Source organism: Babylonia areolata, chromosome 20, assembly GCF_041734735.1.
Source record: "Babylonia areolata isolate BAREFJ2019XMU chromosome 20, ASM4173473v1, whole genome shotgun sequence".
NCBI lineage: Eukaryota > Metazoa > Mollusca > Gastropoda > Neogastropoda > Buccinidae > Babylonia > Babylonia areolata.
The window spans coordinates 36,559,856-36,582,355 of record NC_134895.1 but is presented as its reverse complement, the minus strand read 5'-3'; the positions used below and the strand labels follow the sequence as shown (position 1 = coordinate 36,582,355).

General features: G+C 44.7%; 1 protein-coding gene across 1 annotated transcript in view; it reads right to left on the bottom strand.

The window, feature by feature from the left end:
• Nucleotides 1-18,910, bottom strand: part of LOC143295464 (adhesion G protein-coupled receptor L4-like) — a 79,246-nt gene extending 60,336 nt beyond the window's left edge. Inside the window, exon 1 of the mRNA XM_076607180.1 lies at nucleotides 18,346-18,910. Coding sequence (XP_076463295.1) covers nucleotides 18,346-18,394 — 49 coding nt within the window. The 5' untranslated portion in view covers nucleotides 18,395-18,910. The remainder of the gene's footprint in view (nucleotides 1-18,345) is intronic.
• Nucleotides 18,911-22,500: the final 3,590 nt, after the last annotated feature.

Below are 22,500 nucleotides of genomic sequence, written 5' to 3'. Positions count from 1 at the left end.
TGGGGGAACAGGGACACACACACACACACACACACACACACACACACACACACACACGCACGCACGCACGCACGCACGCACGCAAGCAAGCGCGTGCACATACATAACCCCCCACACCACCTCATCCTCACAGACAGAGACAGACAGAGAGAGACAGAGACAGAGATAGACAGAGAAAGGGGGTTGAAACAGAGATAGTAACAGGGTTGTAGTGAGGGACAGAGCTAGGCCTTGCCTGGCATTGCCGTCTCCAGATAACACTTGTTTTGTGGTGGACAAGGGAAGCAGCCACAAAGGAATGAACCAAAAGCCACAAAGAAATGAACCAAAGACCACAACGGAATGAACCTAAAATTACAGACAAAAGGCTAGACCAGTCACCACAGACAAAGGAATGGACTAAACGCCACAAAAGAATTAAAACCTCAAGCTACTAAGGAATGAACAAATCACCACAGTCAAAGTGCTGGACCAGTTACAGCAGACAAAGGAATTAACCGAACGCCACAAACCATTGAACCCAAAGCCACAGATATCAGAATGAACCTAAAGCCACAGACAAAGGAATGAACCTAAAGCCACACAAAGAGGAATGAACCTAAAGCCACAGACAAAGGAATGAACCTAAAGCCACACAAAAAGGAATGAACCTAAAGCCACATACAAAGAATTGAACTAAAAGCCACACATAAAGGAATGAACTGAACGCCACAAAGCATTGAACCAAAAGCCACACACAAAGGAATGAACATAAAGCCACAGACAAAGGATTGAACTAAACGCCATAGACATAGGAATGAACCTAAAGCCACACACAAAGGAATGAACCTAAAGCCACAGACAAAGGTATGAACCAAAAGCCACAAAGGAATTACCCTAAAGCCATATAGTCAAGGGATTGAACCAAAAGCCACAAAATAATTGACTTCAAGCCACAAATGATAGAACCAAAAGCCACAAAGGAATGAACCTAAAGCCACACACAAATGATAGAACCAAAAGCCACACACAAAGGAATGAACATAAAGCCACAGACAAAGGCTATGAACCAAAAAACACAAAGGAATGAACCTAAAGCCACACACAAATGATAGAACCAAAAGCCACAAAGGAATGAACCTAAAGCCACAGACAAATGATAGAACCAAAAGCCACAAAGGAATGAACCTAAAGCCACAGACAAAGGACTGAACCAAACGCCACAGACATAGGAATTAACCTAAAGCCACACACAAAGGAATGAACTAAAGCCACACACAAAAGACTGGACAGCCACAAAGGAATGAACTTAAAGTCACAGACAAAGGACTGAACCAAAAGCCACAAAGGAATGAACCTAAAGCCATAGACAAAGGAATTAACAGAACGCCACGGACGAAGGAATGAACAGAAAACCACAAAGGAATGAACATAAAGCCGCAGACAAAGGACTGAACCAAAAGTCACAAAGGAATTAACATAATGCCACAATGGAATGAACCACATGCCACAAAGGGATGAACCTAGAACCACAGACAAAGGAATGAACAAAACGCCACAAAGGAATGAACCAAAAACACAAAGTGCTGTACCATTCACCACAAAGGAATTAACCGAACACCACAAAGTATTGAACCAAAAGCCACTGACAAAGGAATTAACCCAAAGCCGGAGACAAAGTGATGAACTAAAATCTTGGCCTCAATGTCAAGACCTGGAAATTACCTGAGCTGTTCCACCTTGGCCGTCCACGACTGACCTTTCTCTTCACAACTTTGTGACACGGGGAGAGAGATGGAGGTGGGGTCGGGGGGTGATAGGAAGTGAGGGGAGGGAGGAGGAGAGAGGGGGAGGGAGATGGGGGAGGGTTTGAGAGAGGGAGAGAGTGTTACTCATCGCTTGAGACAGCAGACTTATGTCATCGTGAAACACAACACAGATTTCGCACGACGGAAAACTTGGCTGGTGTGATGGACAATGTTAAAACAAAAGAGATTATTAAATATATTAACAAAGTGTTACTGCGATATTGTCACGCACGCACACACACACACACACACACACACACACACACACACACACGCACACATGCTCGCACATACACTCGCACATACACTCGCACATACGCTCGCGCGTGCGTGTATTTGTGTGTGTGCGCGAACCTTCTGCTCCCTTCCCCCAAAACAAGACACCCTCTTAAAGAAACCCTATGAAGGAAAAAAAAAAAAAAAAGAAAGAAAGAAAGAAAAGAAAAGGGGAAAAAAAAACAAACACACACACACACAAAGCAAAGAACACAAAAATAGCGCACATGACATATTTATGTCAGTCAAGAGAGAACCTGAAAGTCAGCAGACCTGACCCGACCTGACCTTCACCTTCCTCCTCTCGCCTATTGTCACATCTGTCATCCACAAGGCTGTGTGGAGACTTGCCCGAGGGGACTTTGAGGCAGTCTGGTCACATACGTATACATATTATACACATATGATATATACAGATCTCTCGGAAACACCACCTGGATAATGGTCCCATAGCTTCTTACGGCCATCGCCGCAGTGAATCCATATCTGCTGAGTCCGGGGCTCGGCTTTGGAAGGCGGGGAGTAAATTCACTCATCCTGCCGTTTTAGTTTTCCCTTAATCCCTACCTCCCACCGTTTTACTTTTCCCTAAATTCCCTCCTCCAACCGTTTTACTTTTCCCTAAATCCCCACCTCCAACCGTTTTACTTTTCCCTAAATCCCCACCTCCAACCGTTTTTACTTTTCCCTAAATCCCCACCTCCAACCGTTTTACTTTTCCCTAAATTCCCTCCTCCCACCGTTTTACTTTTCCCTAAATCCCCACCTCCAACCGTTTTACTTTTCCCTAAATCCCCACCTCCAACCGTTTTACTTTTCCCTAAATTCCCTCCTCCCACCGTTTTTCTCTTCCCTAAATTCCCACCTCCAACCGTTCTACTCTTCCCCCACCGTTTTACTCTTCCCTAAATCCCCATCCCCCACCGTTTTACTCTTCCCTGAATCCCCACTCTTCCCTGAATCCCCACCTCCCATCGTTTTACTCTTCCCTAAATCCCCACCTCCCACCGTTTCACCTTTCCCTGACTGGTCAGGTTCCCATTCACACATCTGGGTGGAGCGAGGAGCTTCGGAATACAAGTGTCTTTACCTGACCGTGTCTGCATGCAAATTAGGTTTACAAAGTTCTCTCTCTCTCTCTCTCTCTCTCTCTCTCTCTCTCTCTCCCTGTCCCCCCCCCCTCTCTCTGTCTCTGTCTTGTTCTTTTGTTTGTTTGTTTTGGATATTAATTCCAAACATACCACAATACAAACTACAAGCCTACACCTCGCAGATCTGGCGATTCTGTCGAATTATCTAATGGACTGAGCACTTGAGAAAAAAAAAAAAAAAAGCAAGTTAAAAGCCGTGATGATTCATGTCTTTGTGTGTGTGTGTGTGTGTGTGTGTGTGTGTGTGTGTGTGTGTGTGTGTGTGTGTGTGTGTGTGTGTGTGTATGAAAACAAGCATTTCTTGATTTTACAACATCGGGTCCATTCAAGGCTATGTTTGTCACACACACACACGCACACACACACACACACACACACACACACACACACACACACACACACACACACACACACACACGAGAATAATCAAGGCGTTTAACTTGTTTCCAATAAATAAAAACACGCGGTTTTGGAATTCCCTGCACGCACCATGCTTTGAGGATGTTACCGTTTCAAAACTGGACAGCCCGCTTGTGTTTATATACATGTGTGTGTGTGTGTGTGTGTGTGTGTGTGTGTGTGTGTGTGTGTGCGTCTATGAAAAGAAGCATTTCTTGATTTTACAACATCGGGTCCACTCAAGGCTATGTTTGTCACACACACACACACACACACATGAATCATCACGGCGTTTAACTTGCTTCCAATCAATAAAAACACGCGGCTTTGGAATTCCCTGCACGCGCCACGCATGTATTTATACCTCGTCATGGCTTTGAGGATGTTACCGTTTCAAAAATGGACGTGTGTGTGTGTGTGTGTGTGTGTGTGTGTGTGTGTGTGTGTGTTTTCGTGCGCGCGCCAACAATGAGTCTGGCCTCGTCTTTTTATTGGCTCGGAAACAAAGACACTTTCAGTTCTTGACCCATGCCCGTCGTTGAGTGAAGCCACGGGGCTTGGAATCTGTGTTATGTATTCTGTATTCTGGCCGGTAACCTGGGTACGATGGGGCCCGGGTGGGGGGTGGGGGTGACAAAGGGAACAATGGTGCCGCTGTGTTTGCGTTGTCCTCGCACACAGTCCGTTTTGTCAGACATCGACAGGTGATTTGGGTGGGTGTGTTTTTGTTGCTGTTGTTTTTTGTAGGTGTTTTTTTTTTTTACCGGTATTTTATTTCTTTGCAGAGGTTGAACCTGAAACTGTTGTAGTAGTGGCATGAGTCACCAACATCCAGTCTCCAGGTAAACCAGTTTAAAAACAAAAAGGGAATAAATATCCCCCAGAAAAAAATAAGAAAAAGAAAAACAGAAAAAAAAGTGCACGGTCAAATTCATCTCAGAGTTCTCTTTGTCTCTTTGTTACCTTGAAAGAGGAGATTCTGTCCCAAAAATATGCGTCTGCCTATCATTGTTCTTTAAACATTATTTTGTACTTTCCGACCGGTTCTTTGCCGTTTCAGAGTTGTGCATTGACTGCGAAAAGGAAGTTGTGTGAGGTGGTCAAAGCACTGGCATGGTACCTTGCCAGAGTGTTTTTAATCTGTATTGTAGTAATCAGCTTCGTTTTTATCCCAGCGAGAGAGAGAGGGGGGGGGGGGGACAGAGACGAACAGACAAACAGAGACAGAGAAAACGGACGAACGATCCATGCCAGAACCAACAAGTCTAACAATCGACAAATCGAAACCAGTGCCAGGCCACACGGAACGAATGAGCACCAAAGGTATTATGACAGTCCAGTGTTCCCACCCCCCTCCCCACATCTCCCCCTCCACAACTTCCTCACCTTTTGTCTCCCGTAGTCCTTCCATAAACTGTCGTTGAAAGGTATGGTATCATTCATGTCCCCACACACCGACCCCATGTTACGTAACAATCCGTGTGATGAATGCACGTGTTTTTTCATCACTTTCCTGTAAGTCTTTCCACCTGCCTGACGGATTGTCTGTCTTCCTTTTCCTTCCTTCTTTCGTTTTTATTTTTCTTTCTTTCTTCTTTGTTCCCACAACTTCCGTGTATATCACTTGTGTTTGTTTTTGAACTCTGTCCGCTAACCACATTTCTTCACCTCTTTCAGATAACGATAAAATGTTTGTCGACGTGTCTTTGGACGGCGAATAACAACGACAGGTCGTCCCTGTTAACTTTTTATTTTTATTTTTTAATTATCTTTTCTTTCAACGTACCTGTCTCTATTCTAACCCAGTCCTTAATCATCTTCAGCCTTCAGCACGGTTTTACTTTCACTGTTATTCTTATTTAAAGTATTTTGAATGGAGTGTTTGAAACGTCGTTTGAATGCACTGTCTGTATTGATGCAATTGCAAAAAGGCGCCATTCCTTGGACAACAGCCACACAAAAACAGTGTGTAGGTTTGGGCGATTGATGTTCCTTCGGCCCACATACACACATGCATGCGCACAGGCATGTATGAACGAACACAGCTATTGCAACAAAAGTAAACCACCCCTTCTCACACACACACACACACACACACACACACACACACACAGAGAGAGAGAGAGAGAGACAGAGACAGAGACAGAGAGAGAGAGAAGCTTATGCACAGAGGTTAAGGCAGAGGCAGACGGAGACAGAACCGCAGAGACAGGCTGGGAGAGGAGGGTGATGGGTGACAGCGGCAGGAGGAGGGTGCGGGGGTATCTGAAGTATACTACTTATCTTCTTTTTTTTCTGCTCTGTGTGTGTGTGTGTGTGTGGAGGGGGGGGGGGTGTGCCCCCCCTCCCCTCCCTATCTGTATCTCTCCGCCGCCAACACTCCGCCTCCCTCCCTCCAATATATATACGATAAAACCCTTTGGGGGAGGGGGTGGGGGGTTCGGGGGGGGGGGACATGGGGGGTGGAGGGGGTAAGTGGGTGGTGGTGGTTAAGTAACATTTCGTATACTGGATCATCACATCCGCAAAGGTCACAGCCACCCACAACACTCCTTCCTCAAAAACACACACACACACACACACACACACACACACACACAAAAAAAAAACCCGCACAATTGGCTTTCTTCACAGACGATTAACTGTAACAAAACAACAAAACTTCGCTTTACTCATCACATCCGCAAACGTCCCAATCACCCAAGACACTCCTTCCTTTAAGAAACTAAGTCAAACACACACACACACACACACACACACACACAATCTGCAATGATCCCAGCCACCCACTACACTCCTTCCTTAACTTAAAATCAAAACAAAAATAACAAAAACAAAAAAAACGCACAATGGGCTTTCTTCGCGGACGATTTAATGTAACAAAACAACAAAACTCGCTTTGCTCAGAAAACGATAACCAAAACAACAACAGTTACTATGCCCTGTGCCAACTTCAACGGTTATTCAGCGATAACGTGCCCGGAGTATATACGAAGTACTCTGTTTAATTTTCTTGAAGGAATAGCGTTTCCAGTTCTGTCATGATTTAAATCACAGAAATGGCGCCAAGAAACACAAGCCTCGATTCACCGTGGAGTTATAAACACGTCAAGACAGAATGACGTCAGACACTTTTTTCTTCTTCTGTGCACTGACCTGAGGGAAAAAGAAATGATGAAAGAAAGAACGTGGAAAAGCAATGATTGTATTGTATTGTATTGTATTGTATTGTATTGTATTGTATTGTACTGTACTGTATTGTATTATATTGTATTGTACTGTACCGTACTGTTCTGTAATGTATTGCATAGACAAATTTGTCCGTTGTGTTGTATTGTATTGTATTGTATTGTATAGACAAGTTTGTCCGTTATGTTGTGTTGTATTGTATTGTTTTGTTTTGTACTGTACTACACTGTATTGCATAGACAAATTTGTCCGTTATGTTGTATTGTATTGTATTGTATTGTACTGTACCGTACTGTATTGCATAGACAAATTTGTCCGTTGTGTTGAATTGTATTGTACTATTGTACTGTACTGTACTGTAATGTATTGCATAGACAAATTTGTCCGTTGTACTGTACTGTACTGTACTGCATTGACAAATTTGTCTGTGCGAGATTCACCCCACCCCCACCCCCACCCCCCCAACACACACACAACTCCTCCCTCTCCTTCTCCTCAATCACAATCCAAACCGACCCTCTTCCCCCCACTACCTCTTCCCGACCCCGCAAAAGTCTACGGGACATTTAAACCTTTTAACTTTAACGTGCACGTCACGTGGCATTCAACCTCAAATCAAGTTAGGAATGTCAGTCACAAGACTTGGAGAAAAAAAAAAACAACACGAAAATAATCTCTCTTTTTTTTCCTTTTTTTTTTTCTTTTGTTCTTTTTATTCCCCCCCCCCCCCCCCACCCCCCATCTGTCAACACACGCAGCTGATGTTTGGACAACTTAACGACAGAATTAATCCTACTCCTCCCTCCCCCTGCTGACTTTTCCCCAGGGTCATTCTGGACTAGTCTCGAAAATGGCCCTCGGTGTCATTTGTAGGTAATCAAGAGGGACCCTCGTAGAAAATCACACCCTTTATAAAGGTTTAATTAAGCAAGCTACTGTAAAATGATGAATGGATGATGAATGATATGGGCACTTATATAGCCCCTATCCTCGGTCGCAGTCCAAGCTCTGAGCGCTTTACTCAGATTCAGTTTCAGTAGCTCAAGGAGGCGTCACTGCGTTCGAACAAATCCACATACCTACACCACATCTGCCAAGCAGATGCCTGACCAGCAGCGTAACCCAACGCGCTTAGTCAGGCCTTGTGAGCGCTTTACTAACACGGGGTAATTTTCACAACAGGCTGCGTACCTGGGTAGAGCTGACTGACGGCCGCCATTGGGCGCTCATCATTCTTTTCCTGTGTCATCCAGTCGGGTTAAAGTCACGCACGCATACACACTCAGACATGTAACATTTTATGTGTATGACCGTTTTGTTAATTTACCCAGCCATGTAGTCAGCCATACTCCGTTTTCGTGCATGCTGGGTATAATTATTCTTGTTCCCATAACCCACCGAACGCTGACATGGATGACAGGAACTTTCGCGTGCGTATTTGATCTTCTGCTTGCGTATACACACGAAGGGAGTTCAGGCACTACCAGGTCTGCACATAACGAATTATGCTGACCTAGGAGATCGGAAAAATCTCCACCCTTTACCCACCAGGCACCTCTACCGAGATTAGAACCCAGGACCCTAAGATTGAAAGTCCAACGCTTTGACAACTCAGCTGTTGAAGGCAGGGGTCGTTCTGAGCTAGCCTTCACCGAACCCCTACCCCCCTCTATTACACAATGGCAGAAAGTGGGCGAGTTGTACTGTAACTTTAATAGACTGTATCATTCTAACTGGGCCAAAGTTACCCCCGGGGATCATTTTACGCCAAGGTGACCCCGTATCCGTTACGAGGGGATGTGTGGGGGGTAAATTACATCGTTCTATCTAGTGAAGTCAGATTTTACCCCCGGGGTAAAAAAACACAACAAAACTACAACGGGTGTGTGAATAGGCTGCTACACCGGTTCACTGACAGGATCCGTTTGTCTTCACTGGAGTCTATCAACACACAGTCAACCCGCCAACAGGCCGACTGAGATCGGGGACAATAGGAGTAAGCATTTGTTTGTTGGTTTGTTTGTATTTCTTTTTATCACAACAGATTTATCTGTGTGAAATTCGGGCTGCTCTCCCCAGGGAGAGCGCGTCGCTAGACTACAGCGCCACCCCCTTTTTTCTTTTTCTTTTTTTTCCCCCCCTGTGTGCAGTTTTATTTGTTTTGCCTATCGAAGTGGATTTTTCTACAGAACTTTGCCAGAAACAACCCTTTTGTTGCCGTGGGTTCTTTTACGTGCGCTAAGTGCATGCTGCACACGGGACCTCGGTTTATCGTCTCATCCGAATGACTAGCGTCCAGACCACCACTCAAGGTCTAGAGGAGAGGGAGAAAATATCGGCGGCTGAGCCCGTGATTCGACTGAACCAGCGCGCTCAGATTCTCTCGCTTCCTAGGCGGACGCGTTAACTCTAGGCCATCGCTAGGTTCCCCAACACATCCATGGAGTAAACGAAATGACCAAGCCATTCTGGAAATCTTCCTTTTTTCTCGATGCCCTGAGCACATCTTGTGAAGTTACCACGCTGGACATAAACTGGTTGTTTCCATGTTGAACTGAACCCCAACACCAGCTATTGTAATACAAGTCTTTGCACGTGCATCTTGTTCCTACAAGGACACATACAACAGAAGTGTAGAGTTACAAGGGTAAGCACACTCTAAGAAATACGAACAAGAAACACACGAATAATACTAAGCTATGGATTCATAATAATTTCCTTTTCAGAGGACATATCCTGAATCTGAAAACGATTTGTACTTTTTGCCACGGCGTCTCTTATACCTTACCTGGTTTTAATAATAAAGTGTACTTATATGGCGCAACATACACACGCGCTCAAGCACCAACCCACAAGCGCACACACCACAGGAATACTACCAATGGCGGGGGGACAAAAGGGAAGTGCAGAGGGTGGGAAGAGACAAAGAACTATGTTTTGTCACATCCCAAGGCCATTTTGAACAGGTGGGTTTTCAGTTTACTTTTGAAAGAGGACTGAGTTGGTGAGTGCCGGAGATCATTTCGTACTGATCGTCCATTCAGCGATTGTAAGTGTCCTTCGTCCTTTCAAAACCCGCCTTCCTCGATCCGTCTAATCCTGTCTTTTTCTTTCAAATAATGGCAATGCAAACGATGCGAAGATAATATTTCAAAGTCCATATCCATTTATTAAAAAAAAAAAGAAAAAGAAGAAGAAGTAGAGTGGAACATCAAATATTACGCACGCACACAAACTCTCTCTCTCTCTCTCTCTCTCTCTCTCTCTCATGAGGACGTCATAGATAATTGGAGGCTGAGAAAAGTGGCTGTCGGCAATGGGAACTAACTGGAGGAAAACAGTACCTGTGAAAATGAAACTGTCAACAAGCTGTTCGGTTATGAAGGTTTTTGGTGTTTACCGCTTTTGGGGGAGGAGTGGGAGGTTCGTTTCAGCTGAAACAAACCACGTTTTAATTAAAACGCCATTTTCATCTATCATACACATGAATGCCACAAACTCTCTCTCTCTCTCTCCCCCTCTCTCTGTCAGTCTTTCTCTCTTTGACCTCTTCTTCTCCTCTCTCTCTCTCCCGTGCTCCTCCTCCTCCTCACCCCTTCTTCTTTTCTACCCCCCCCCCCCCCACACACACACACTCTCTCTCTCTCTCTCTCTCTCTCTCTCTCTCCCCAGTTATTCATGAAGTAAAATTACCTGCATACTAACGGTTTAGAATCTGCGGGTTTCACACACACATGTTCATTCACACAGGAACTTTTCCGAAAAAAAAACACGGTATGTTACAACTGACCACCGTGACAGCAAAACGCTCGATCTTCGTGGAAAATGTCCTGAAAACAAAGACTGAGACAACCCCCAGCCTCCTGCACGTGCGTATAGTATTTATGCATGCGCGCGTGCACGGTCTAGCGGCCACGGGGATTGCGGGATGAGAGAGGGGGGGAGGGAGTCACTGACAATGACAAAGTTTGGCCTCCAGTCCAAGATCCACACAACAAGGATTGTGACGATGGGTTGAAGGCAGAGAGAGAGAGAGAGAGTGAGGCGGGGATGGGGGGTACTGGATGTAACAACCCTCGCCTCCTCTCAGTGTCAGTATGATTAATTAATGATGTGCCCCGGTCCCTTCCAGCCATACACGTTCTTCACACACTGGCCTAAATAACACGTACGCCTACTGTCGTAACAGCGAGTTCAGGAATGATACGTCAGCGGTAAACTGACGTCATCGAAGGGGGTTGTCATTATTTTCCGTCCCTGTGTGTGTGTGTGTGTTTGTGTGTGTGCGTAAAAACCTCGATGATTTCAGTTTTTCCTCTTGAAAATATCGAGATATAGGGGATTAAAACTGAACAACAAAGCCACAATGATCACCGCAAAGAAATATTAAACACACACACACACACACACACACACACACACGCACGCACGCACGCACGCACGCACACGCACGCCCAGCCACCCACCACCCATACACTTTCTCCTCTCTCCGGCTCTCCCTCTCACTCCCCACATTTCAGCCACCACCCCCACCCCACCCAACACACCACCTCAGTTTCACTCGCCCAGTCATCCCCCTCACCACATCCCAACATTCTTTCTCTCCCCCCCTCCGCACCCCCCCTCCCATCCCCCACACGCCCCCTCCCCCACCACCTTCTCCCTCTCCACCCCCACCTCGATCCACCTACCCCCATACACATACACACACGCGCGCTGTTCCATCATCGTTCATAAAATGTACAAAACAGTGTAACCGGGGAAAAAACAGAAAGGGAAAAAAAGAAAGAAAAGAAGAAAAAGCGGGGGAGGGGGGGGGGAGGGGGGACAAAAAAACACATGTGCTAAAAACGTCACACACACGTGTTACGTCAGCCTTGATATTTCCGCAGGTTCCTGACATTAATCCTGAGGCTGCCTCCATTTCTCTTCCCTTGTCCGCTGGCCCAGTTTTGTATCTCCCCTGCTCTCACCAGATGGAAGCTGTCCTATCTCTTGCTGACTGACGACCGCTCTTCACCTCAGTTCCAGATCAACGGCGTGTATAATACCCGAGCCAAATGGTAAAGGAACAACTTCTCGCTCTTGGTCTTGTCTGCCATGATTTTGTGGTGTTGTTCCTGCAGTTCTGTGTGTGTGTGTGTGTGTGTGTGTGTGTGGTATCTGTGACTGTGGCTGTGAATGACGGAATACTCCGAATAGACCGCTGAAGAGTTCCGTGTTTAGATGACTTAGAGGCACGTCATATGTTCTGTGCTTTCGAAATTTATCGACTCTCCAAAACCGCGAATAGCAAAGACGATCGAGAGAGGCAGAACGTGCTAAACAGCAGGCTTCTCTTTTTGATTTTTTTGCTTTATTTGATTATATTTCCTGTGCATACGATGGCACTTCATTGTACGGATTGGTTGTAAATATGGATGCTAAAACTGAAGAAATCATGGAGGAAAACACGTGCTTGCTTTTCAGTTTTGCCTGTGTCGATCACATTTGGCTTTGCCGTCACGATTTCGAGTAAAAAGTTGGATGCGCAAGATCCAAGATGGCCGCGGAACTCTATTCTGTTTAGTTCAGTCACACATACTTAGTAAAAGTAATAATTGTTCACATTTCAATGTTATCATTTGGAAATAGATAAATAAGTAGATAAATAGACTGATAGATAACTGAGTAGATAAATAAACAAACAAACAAATGAATGAATAGATGAATAAATGAATGAACAAATAAAGAAAGAAAGAAAGAAATAAGAAAAAGAGTGTTAGTGGAAACAAGACATGAGGGTGGAATCAAACACGGGTGTTTTGAAAATAGACAGAAGCTCGAATAAGGAAAATTACTTGAATGGACTTCATAAAAAGTTAACTTGAGTCGCTAAAACAAAAAGTGACCAGAGAAAGAAAAAAAACGATACTGGATAGAAAGAGGCAAACAAAATGGCATGATTTATAATAATCCAATGAATTTCGTGCTAAACAGCATCAGCATGACAACAGATGTTTCGTGAAAACGCAATAACTCAGCAATTGTGTGCGAAATTCTCTGAGGCTCAAATCGTTTGCTGTGTATTTTGGAGCGACTGCGTTCAGACTCTGCTCGCTTCGTGACAAAAAAAAAAAAAAAAAAAAAGGGGGGGGGGGGGGAGGGAAAAGAACAAAAACAGAGATAAGCGAATCGAAAGAAAATATATGTTCTTGACAGAAGCTCAAAACTGCAAGCTACAAAGGAAAGGGAGCGGTTGAAAAGACGAAGTGCGGGAACAATGAGAATCCACGAAAATAGGGATGTCTGTGTACACACAATGCCTCTCCAAACAAAGGGAAGAGCATACACGCACGCACGCACGCGCACACGCGCACGCACACACACGCACACACACACACCACATTCACGCACGCACACACACACACACACACTGACACACGCACACACACATACACACGCGCGCGCGCACACACATTCACACGCACATTTACACAAAGAAAGAAGCCCGGAAGTTGAGAATCGGATCGGGCGTAGCGGTGAAGGGAGGCGGAGAGAGAGATAGGGGAGGAGTGAGGTTTGGGGGGGGGGGGGGGGGGGGGGAGCGGAAGAACCCTACATCCCGATTTCACAGAGACGACGAACCGGAAAGAATGACAAAACGCGGAAAGAAAATGAAGAGGGAAACCCTGGGCTTTGTGACTGAAGATCGAGCCTCACGATAACAGTTTTCCGACCAATCAAACCACCGGCGTAAGCACCGCATCACCAAGAGTAGGCGAGTCCGAGTTAACGGCCCAGGGCGGGATGACACATCCGTCAGCTCGTCGTCAGTCATCGGCAGTTAACCACGGCGACGCCCAAGGCTCAGTGTTGGCATCGAACTGTGCATGCATGCCTCTCACACCCATACTGGACACGTGCACGCGCACCGCGCGGCGCTCATATATTGCCTCTCTCTCTCTCTCTCGTGCGTGCGCACGTGTGTGTGTGTGTGTGTCTGTGTGTGTGTGCGTGCTCCGGCAACACTGTAATGGGTCAGAAGGCCTTCTACAAAAAAATATTTCTGAGTTCTCTCTCTCTCTCCCTCCCTCCCCCTCTCTCTCTCTCTCTCTCTCTCTCTCTCTCTCTGTCACACACACACACACACACACTGGAAAGACCAGGAGACAGGAACCGGAAATGACGCCGAGGGCTCAACGAAATGACCGCTGACTACTAACTGCAACACTGGATGCAGCAAAGCCCCTCACCCACCACCCACCCACTCTCATCATCTACCCTCACCATCAAATCCCCCCCCCCCCCCCAGCAACCCCCCTCCTCCCACACACACACACACACACACGCGCGCGCGCGCGCGCTCGCCCACACACATCCAGTGACCCCCTCCTCCTCAACCCCTCCCTTCCCTCATCAACCCATACTGAACGACCAACACCCATGTTGACGTCATAACGTACGATATGTGTGCGGGATGGTCAGTGTGTGTGTGTGTGTGTGTGTGTGTGTGCGTGTGGGGGGAGGGGTGTGTGTGTGTGTGTGTGGGGTGCCTGCGTGCGCGTGCGTGTGCGTGTGATAAGTGTGACAGAACTGATGTTTATTAATCGCAAACAAGATTTCATTCAGGACTCTGAAACTGTTCCGTCCGCGCTGAGGCTGATGGTTAAGGCCTGCACCTTGTAAGTGCGTGTTGAGGAGAGATTTCTCTTCCTGTGAGGGAGGGAGGGAGGGAGGAGGGGCATGGGGGTGAGAGGTTGAGCAGCAGTGAGAGAGACATGAGAGCAAGGCTGGCAGCAAGCATCATAAACGCAGCAAAACATCAAGTGCTATAAATACGCCGAGCAAGAAAGATACTTATCATCGGCGGCAAACTGTCGCCATCGATACTCCTGTGGAGATGTTTCGTCGTAAGCGTGTGTGAGAATACTATGGACAACTGAGTATCTTGCGTCAAATTCTGAGTTGTTCAGACTTTAACAATGCGCTTAGAAAAGAATCATTCATCTGTCTATTTCGTGGCAGTGTGACTGAACATTGTGTTGAACTGTTTTCATGCGAACCGATACCGAGGACAAAAATAAATACTGGCGAAAAATGTATTTTATCCTCGAATATTAAAGATGTGTGTGTGTGTTTGTGTGTGTGTGGTCAAGTGTGTAAGTGTGCGTGAATGTGTGTGTGTATGTGTCAGTAGTCAGTGTGTATCACTGTGTGTGTGTGTGTGTGTGTGTGTGTGAGAGAGAGAGAGAGAGAGAGAGAGAGAGAGAGATTTATGTCATCTGTGATAATCACTTCAGCTTTTGTCTTCTGATACATCCGTCTTGTCTTTAAACGCAACTTAACAATGCGCCTTTCTTTCCACACGCAGCCCTCTTAACTTTGTCAGTCGCTCCACACGTCCGTGGTCGCTCCACCGTCTGTCTATCTCTCTGTCTGTCTGCCTCTTTCTTTCTTCCTTTCTTTCTCACTCTCAGATCTGAGTAATATCAATAAGAACTTATGTTGTTTGATTTTTTTTTTTTTTACATATTTTGAAATTTACCATATAATTTACGCGTTTCGTATATGTGTAACTGCGTGTTTGTTGTTGGTATACTTTCCCTTTTATGAGGGCCGGATGAAAAGCTGTATGTGCTTATTTGTTTTTTTCCCTCATTAGAAAATGTTTGTTCGTTCTGTTTTATTTTGTTCTCGTTAGATATCATCGTTGTTTATGCCATGCGGTAGGTATGTATAAATTTACTTTTTTCCTTTCTTTTTTCTTGTACTCCCTAGACTAACATACAGATTTTCATTATGTGGCCTTTTGGATGAAAACAGACCAATAATTGAGTGTCTATTCTTTTTCTATTGATAAAAACCGTTTCCCTGTCTGTATGTCTGTCTGTCTGTCTTCCCATACAGTCATGTATTAATTTTGTTCTTAACTTCGTTGCTGTTGCTGGTGCTCCTGTTTCTGCGCGCGCGCGCGTGTGCCGTGTGTCTGTGTCTGTCAGTGCGTGTATTTGTGTCAGTGTACGCGTATACGGTGTTAGCGCGTGTGTGCTGGGTCAGCTAGAAGGGAAGAGAGACTGAGGCAGAGAAAGAGCACGGAGAGTTAGCGGGGAGAGAGAGACAGAGAGACAGACAGATAAACAGACAGACGGCAGACAGGGAAAGAGGGCGAGCCAGGAAAGATGTTCGTGTAATCATATGGACATGCATGACAGACTCTGTGAAAGCTTTTAACCAAGGACAGTAGCTTGAACTGAGTACCTAAAGGAAACACGACCTGACCACTCGATCGACAGAGCCAAGATTTTCCCGGCCAACAATACGGAGAGTCCCTTCTCTTTGTCCCATGTCTAGGATCTGGACTGACTGCAAGACGGGGACTTGAAAGCGGAAGCAAACAGAGGCACGTTTGCTTGGTTGTAATCTGAATACTGAATAACAGAAATAATAAGGATAAGGATGAGGATAGCGACCGTTCGCACATCGCTTTTCCAAAGCCCAAAGCGTTATAAATACGGAATAGAACACATCAGTGAACTGATGTAAAAGTCACGGTTATACTTTCACCGGGCGAATTAAGTATTCTTCAACCATTTTTACAAGTTTAACGAGAGAATAACACACACACACACACACACACACACACACACACACACACACACACACAAAGCCAACGTTGGCAAATTGGCTGGAGCTAAACTTTTACCAATTTATACCAAGCTGTTTCCGCATACCAGTGCCAGACATGGTCCTTAACAAAAGCCCTCGAGAGAAAACTGGTCACATGTGAAATGAAATGCTTGAGAAAAGCAGTGAACAAGACCAGGAGAGACAAGATCAGGAATGAGGTGATACGAGACATGGTAGGAACAAAACCAGTACTACAACACAGAACAACAGAGGATCAAGTGGTTTGGACACCTCACACGTATGCCTCTGAACCAACCAGCTCTTCGGGCATACAACACCAAATACTCTGGCTGGAGAGCCAGAGGAAGACCAAGACGGCGCTGGAGCGGCGACTCAGTGGCAGACACCCTCAGAGCCCACGAGATGTCCCTCCTCCAGGCCACTCGCCTTGCTGCAGACAGACAACTGTATCTCCCCGCGACGCCCACCGGTACAAGCGGAAGGAAAAAGTAAAGTAGGTTTCCGCGGCACTGTGATGAAACAAAGTTGGAACGGACCTAAAACGCTTCGCAGTGTTTGTTTAGTCCCTACTCCGTCTGCTGCCGCTGCTGCTGCTGTTACGACTACTGCTGCCACTACTGCTGCTGTTACGACTACTGCTGCCACTACTGTTGCTGTTACGACTACTGCTGCCACTACTGCTGCTGCTGCTGCACTGATTTTAAAAACGTATCTATACATCGCACACATCTAAGAACTTGAAAACGGCTTGGAGAAGACGTATATACTCTGTGTCCAGTACAGAGAATAAAATTAATGAACATCAGAAATAAAAGCAGGAACTATAGTACGAGGAAGCTATCACATGTGTTGAGTTTGTCGCCCAATGTAGTTTATTTCGAAAGTTGTGAAATAAAATAATGAATAGAGCTCTCCCTGTTTGCAAATTAACGCCCCCACGACCACCCCACCCCCACCCCGCCCCCTTCTCTCTCTCCCTCTGTAATTGATATAATATAATGCTATGAAATAATAGGTAAGCTGGTTATTGACTCAGTGTGATTTGAAATTGTATTTGAAAAATGTCCAGATTTTGCCTACCTGGAATTGTCAGTATGGACTGCCGCTGGTATTTCAGTAAATATGTATAAGTGTGTGGAGTATAAAATGGGATGAGCTATGAGAGGAGGTGAGGGATGTGAGGATAGGGGGATGGGGGAGGGCAGGATGATGAGTGAGCAAGAGATATGCATGATGTGTATATGTGCCTATGGCCAAAGTACATTAAACCATTCCGAATCCGAATCTCTCTCTCTCTCTCTCTCTCTCTGACTCGCTGGGCGTGTGTGCTGTGTGCAGTGTAACTGACTTGAGAGAGCGCGTGTGTACGCGTGTTTCAGTGTGGAATAATACTGATGACATCAATAAGACATCTGGACAGACACTGAGGCAGGCAAAGACAAGGGAATTAACATTATAATGTAAAAGATGTCCCGTCACGTCGGTCTTGTTCTTAGTCGACCGACTGAGGAAAATGGCAGTACTGAAAATATAGCACTTACGACATATTCAGTTTTTCAAGTACCGTGTGACATTCATTTTATTTTTAGACTGAGGCCCCGGCCTACCTTCCCCACCACACACACACACTGGCACGGACACACACACACACACACACACACTCACTGACACAAACACGCACACACACTGAAGAACACACACATCAGTGCGCGCGCGGCGCGCGATTCTGGAACCATTATCGCAAGACCAACTAGTACTGCTGCTCATACTACTACAAACAACACACTCACCACCATCACCACCACCAATCATACAACACTGACAAGTGACACACAATCACCATCACGAATCATCACCACGACTAAACGTTTAGATGGTCAACGACAGACTAAGCTTTTATGGAGATTACTCACCGATGACAATCAGAAGCCCAGTCACCAAGATGAAGGCGGAAATTCCCATAATTATCGATCACCTCACTGGGAAATAGTACTGATGCAAACAACACCCAGAAATCAGTCACAGGTTTCAACCTGCGAAGATCCGAGCCAGAAACAAAAAACGTTCTGTGTGATAATTCGCTTGCGTATCCTCGCCAGTTACTCCTTGTCAAGAATTAAAAAAAACAAGCAAACTGTGCAAACATGAACACATGAACATTAATAAAAACCAAAAAACAGGATGTTTTCAACTCCACTCCTCCGTCCACTGAACACAAATTTAAAGTCTACTTCAGTCAAATCGCAAACTGTCGTCTGCCGACAACTCCGCCAAAGCCGCGGGATGACACTGTGTTTAAAAAAAAAAAAAAAAAAAAAAAAATCAAAAAGAAAAGAAAAAAAAAAACAGTCCGTGAGTTTCCACAGAAACACACAACTTTTTCCCCCTCACACTGTTCACCGAAAGCGCGCTCAGGACCCGTGAAAGGCATAAAAACAGACAGATTTACAAAACTTGTCGAGCTCAAGGCGTGGAAAAGGGAATGAAGTGAGCTTGAGACGTGACGCGCACGTTGCGAGAAGTGGGCTGAATTTGACGCACACGCAAATGGCCTCCACTCCCTCGCGCTCTCTCTCTCTCTCTCTCCCTCTCTCTGTGTCCGTCGCTCCCTCCCTCCTCCTCCTGTTTCTCACCTCTCCAGCCAACCAATGGAAAAAGCGCTTTCAGAATGCAATTCCCACAGCAGCTGTTTACGTTCGTTTGGGCCATATGAGTCACCATGTGTCGTTTGGTTGGTTTTAATCGTTTTCTCTTTTCTTTTCTTTTGATAATTCGTGACTATCCTGCCAGTTACTCCTTGTCAAGACATACACAAAAACACAAGCAAACGTGCAAACATGAACACATGACACATACAACAAAACACACACAAAAACACGATTTTTCACCCACCGTCATCGTTCACTAACCAAATTACAGTCTTATTCAGACAAATCCAACTGTCGTCTCGAATCGCCAAAGCCGGGTGACACGGTGTTAAAAAAAAAGAAAAAAAAAAAATCACAAAGAATAATAAAAAAATACAGTCCGTGAGTTTCCATAGAAACACAACTTTTTCCCTCAAATGTTACGAAGCGCGTTCAGGTCCGTTGAGAGGCATAAAAACTAGACAGTTTAAATTGTCGAGCTCAAGGCGTGAGAAAAGGACATGAAATGACTTGAGTACTATTCGCGACCGTTGCGAAATGGGCTTTAATTTGACGCACACGACATAAAAAGGCTTTCAATCCCTCGCGTTCTCTCTACTTCATGACCTCTCTCTGTGTTTTTTATACTTTTTTTTTCCCCAAAGGCGTGACTAAATTTTGGTTAATTATGAAGGGGGATGACATTGAAAAAAGGAAAACATTATTCTGAACTTTTAGTCGGCTGCTTATGATTGTCTCTGTGATAATAACATCCTCCGGAAAAAGGATACACTGCTTCAGTATAGATTGTCTCAGTCAACTATGGTTATGAGAATTACGCCCTTCAGTTGGCTGTGTGGTATACATTCGTTCGTAACATGGTGTTGTTCGTAACATGGTGTTGTTCGTAACATGGTACGCATACTCAGCTGGTTTCCGCGGGTTTGTGGTCAGTCCTCTTTCCCGGGAAACCGCAACACACAATGTGAAACGTTACACACACACACACACACACACACACACACACACACACACACACACACACACACACGCATACGGAACTCTTTAGTATAATCGGTGAATCTTTCTTTTTTTTCTTTTTTTCAGATCAAACTGTCATCTGCCAACACACCGCACACACGACACACATTCACACACACACACACACACACACTAATATCACTTAAAGTGGAAGACGTTAAACTGAAGACTACTACTACTACTACACACACACACACACACACACACACACACACACACCGCACACACGACACACACACTCACACACATACACGCGCAACCGTCATCAGTTCTCAACCATACCATCTTGGGAATTGAGAAAATCCAACTTTGATATGGACTAGTACTGTACACGGCAGATCTGCAAAACAAAAAAAAGAAAAAAAAAAAAAAATTCACCGATTATACTAAAGAGCCCCGTATGCTCTCATACAGAAAACGAATATAGAAATTATCTCAAATTCTATACAGATGGTTCAGTTCTTGATGATGGCAGAGCTGGAGCAGCTTTTGTAATTCCGGAATTGAACCGTGAGAAAATGTACCACCTGGACAAACATCTTTCTATCTTTTCTGCTGAGCTCGTTGCCATACTTATGGCTTTAATCTGCATTCTAGATTTTCATAAAAAGGATTGTCAAATCCTACTTTGCGTAGATTCAAAATCAGCGTTGAATGAACTTACATCTGTAAATTAAAAAAATCACTCCTTGAGATGATTATTGAAATAGAACACATTGTACATCAATTATCGATCAAAGGCATCAATGTAACTTTCATTTGGGTGTCTTCTCACTGTGGAATTTTTGCAAATGAGCGGGCAGATCAGGCTGCCAGAAAGGCAGCGCGAAACAGCGAAGGCTCAATCCTCCTCAAGATTCCATTAGATTTACAAGAGTGTTTTATGTGTATAGAAAAAGTGTAAAGTGATCGATATAAACATAGGCTAAAAGATTTAGACTGCCAGTATTACCGTCACTGTATGAAGACAGTTACAGCAAGCAACCCCAAGGCTTTCTTAAATGATTTATCTGTCTCCCAGTCAAGATGAGTAATAAGTTTAATTCATCGATTCCGTTTGAATGCCCTTCGAACTAAATTTTGCAAAAATATACAGTGTCTGTGCGGAAAAGAAATCAGTGTCTGCCACATACTTGCCCAGTGTCCAAAAACAAGACAACTGTTCTTTCACAAACTAGCCGACCAGCTAGTTACCACTAAACACATATTAATGTCCATTGGAGATGTTTTGAATAATTATTCATTACTTAAACAAAATTCTGAATGTTTGATTCAAAGTCCAGTTGGTATGTACCTGTGACTGATCACGTTTTTGTTATGATAAGCATGCTTTTCACTGTTATATGGATGATTTACTCACTGTTATAATTCATGTTATCGTTCACTGTTAGTACAGTCCTTCGTTTTCCACTACTCACTACAGTCACCCCACCACCTCTTCTCAAGTACCCCACGCCTCATCTCGCATGCGCACATACTCCCTTCCCCCCAACCCCCTTTTTGACTCACTTGTGTAAACACTTCTTCTTCTTCTTCTGCGTTCGTGGGCTTCAACTCCCACGTTCACTCGTATATACGCGAGTGGGCTTTTTACGTGTATGACCGTTTTTACCCCGCCATATAGGCAGCCATACTCCGCTTTCGGGGGTGTGCATGCTGGGTATGTTCTTGTTTCCATAACCCACCGAACGCTGACATGGATTACAGGACCTTTAACGTGCGTATTTGATCTTATGCTTGCGTTTACACACGTTTACCCACCAGGCGCCGTCACCGTGATTCGAACCCCGGGACCCTCAGATTGAAAGTCCAACGCTTTATCCATTCGGCTATGGCGCCCGTCGACTTGTGTAAACAAAGTGAGTCTATGTTTTAACCCAGTGTTCAGTTGTCTGTGTGTGTGTGTGTGTGTGTGTGTCCGTGGTAAACTTTAACATTGCCATTTTCTCTGCAAATACTTTGTCAGCTGACACCAAGTTAGGCATAAAAGATAATATTCAGTTCTTTCCAGTCATCTTGTTTAAAACAATATTGCACCTCTGGGTTGGGCACAACAAAATAATAATAATAAAAAGAAGCCAAATTATATACAAACTGCATTTACTGTTTGTTTGTTTTTTTGTTGGTTTTTTTTTTTTTTTTTTTTTTTTTTTTTGTTTTATCTAAACTTGGCACTTTGATATGATATTCTGACACAACAACAACAGCAGTCATTTTTATCATTTTTTGTTCAAACAGGAACTTCTTTTGCTAAGCATGGAAGTTTTATTTATTTTGCAAACGTTATGGTGCATATAGTAATAAAGGGAAATTAATCTGTAATTAATGCTAGGGGACTTGATTTGCTTTAAACTGATCTTTCTCATCTTAAACATTACATTTTGAAATTATACTCAATAC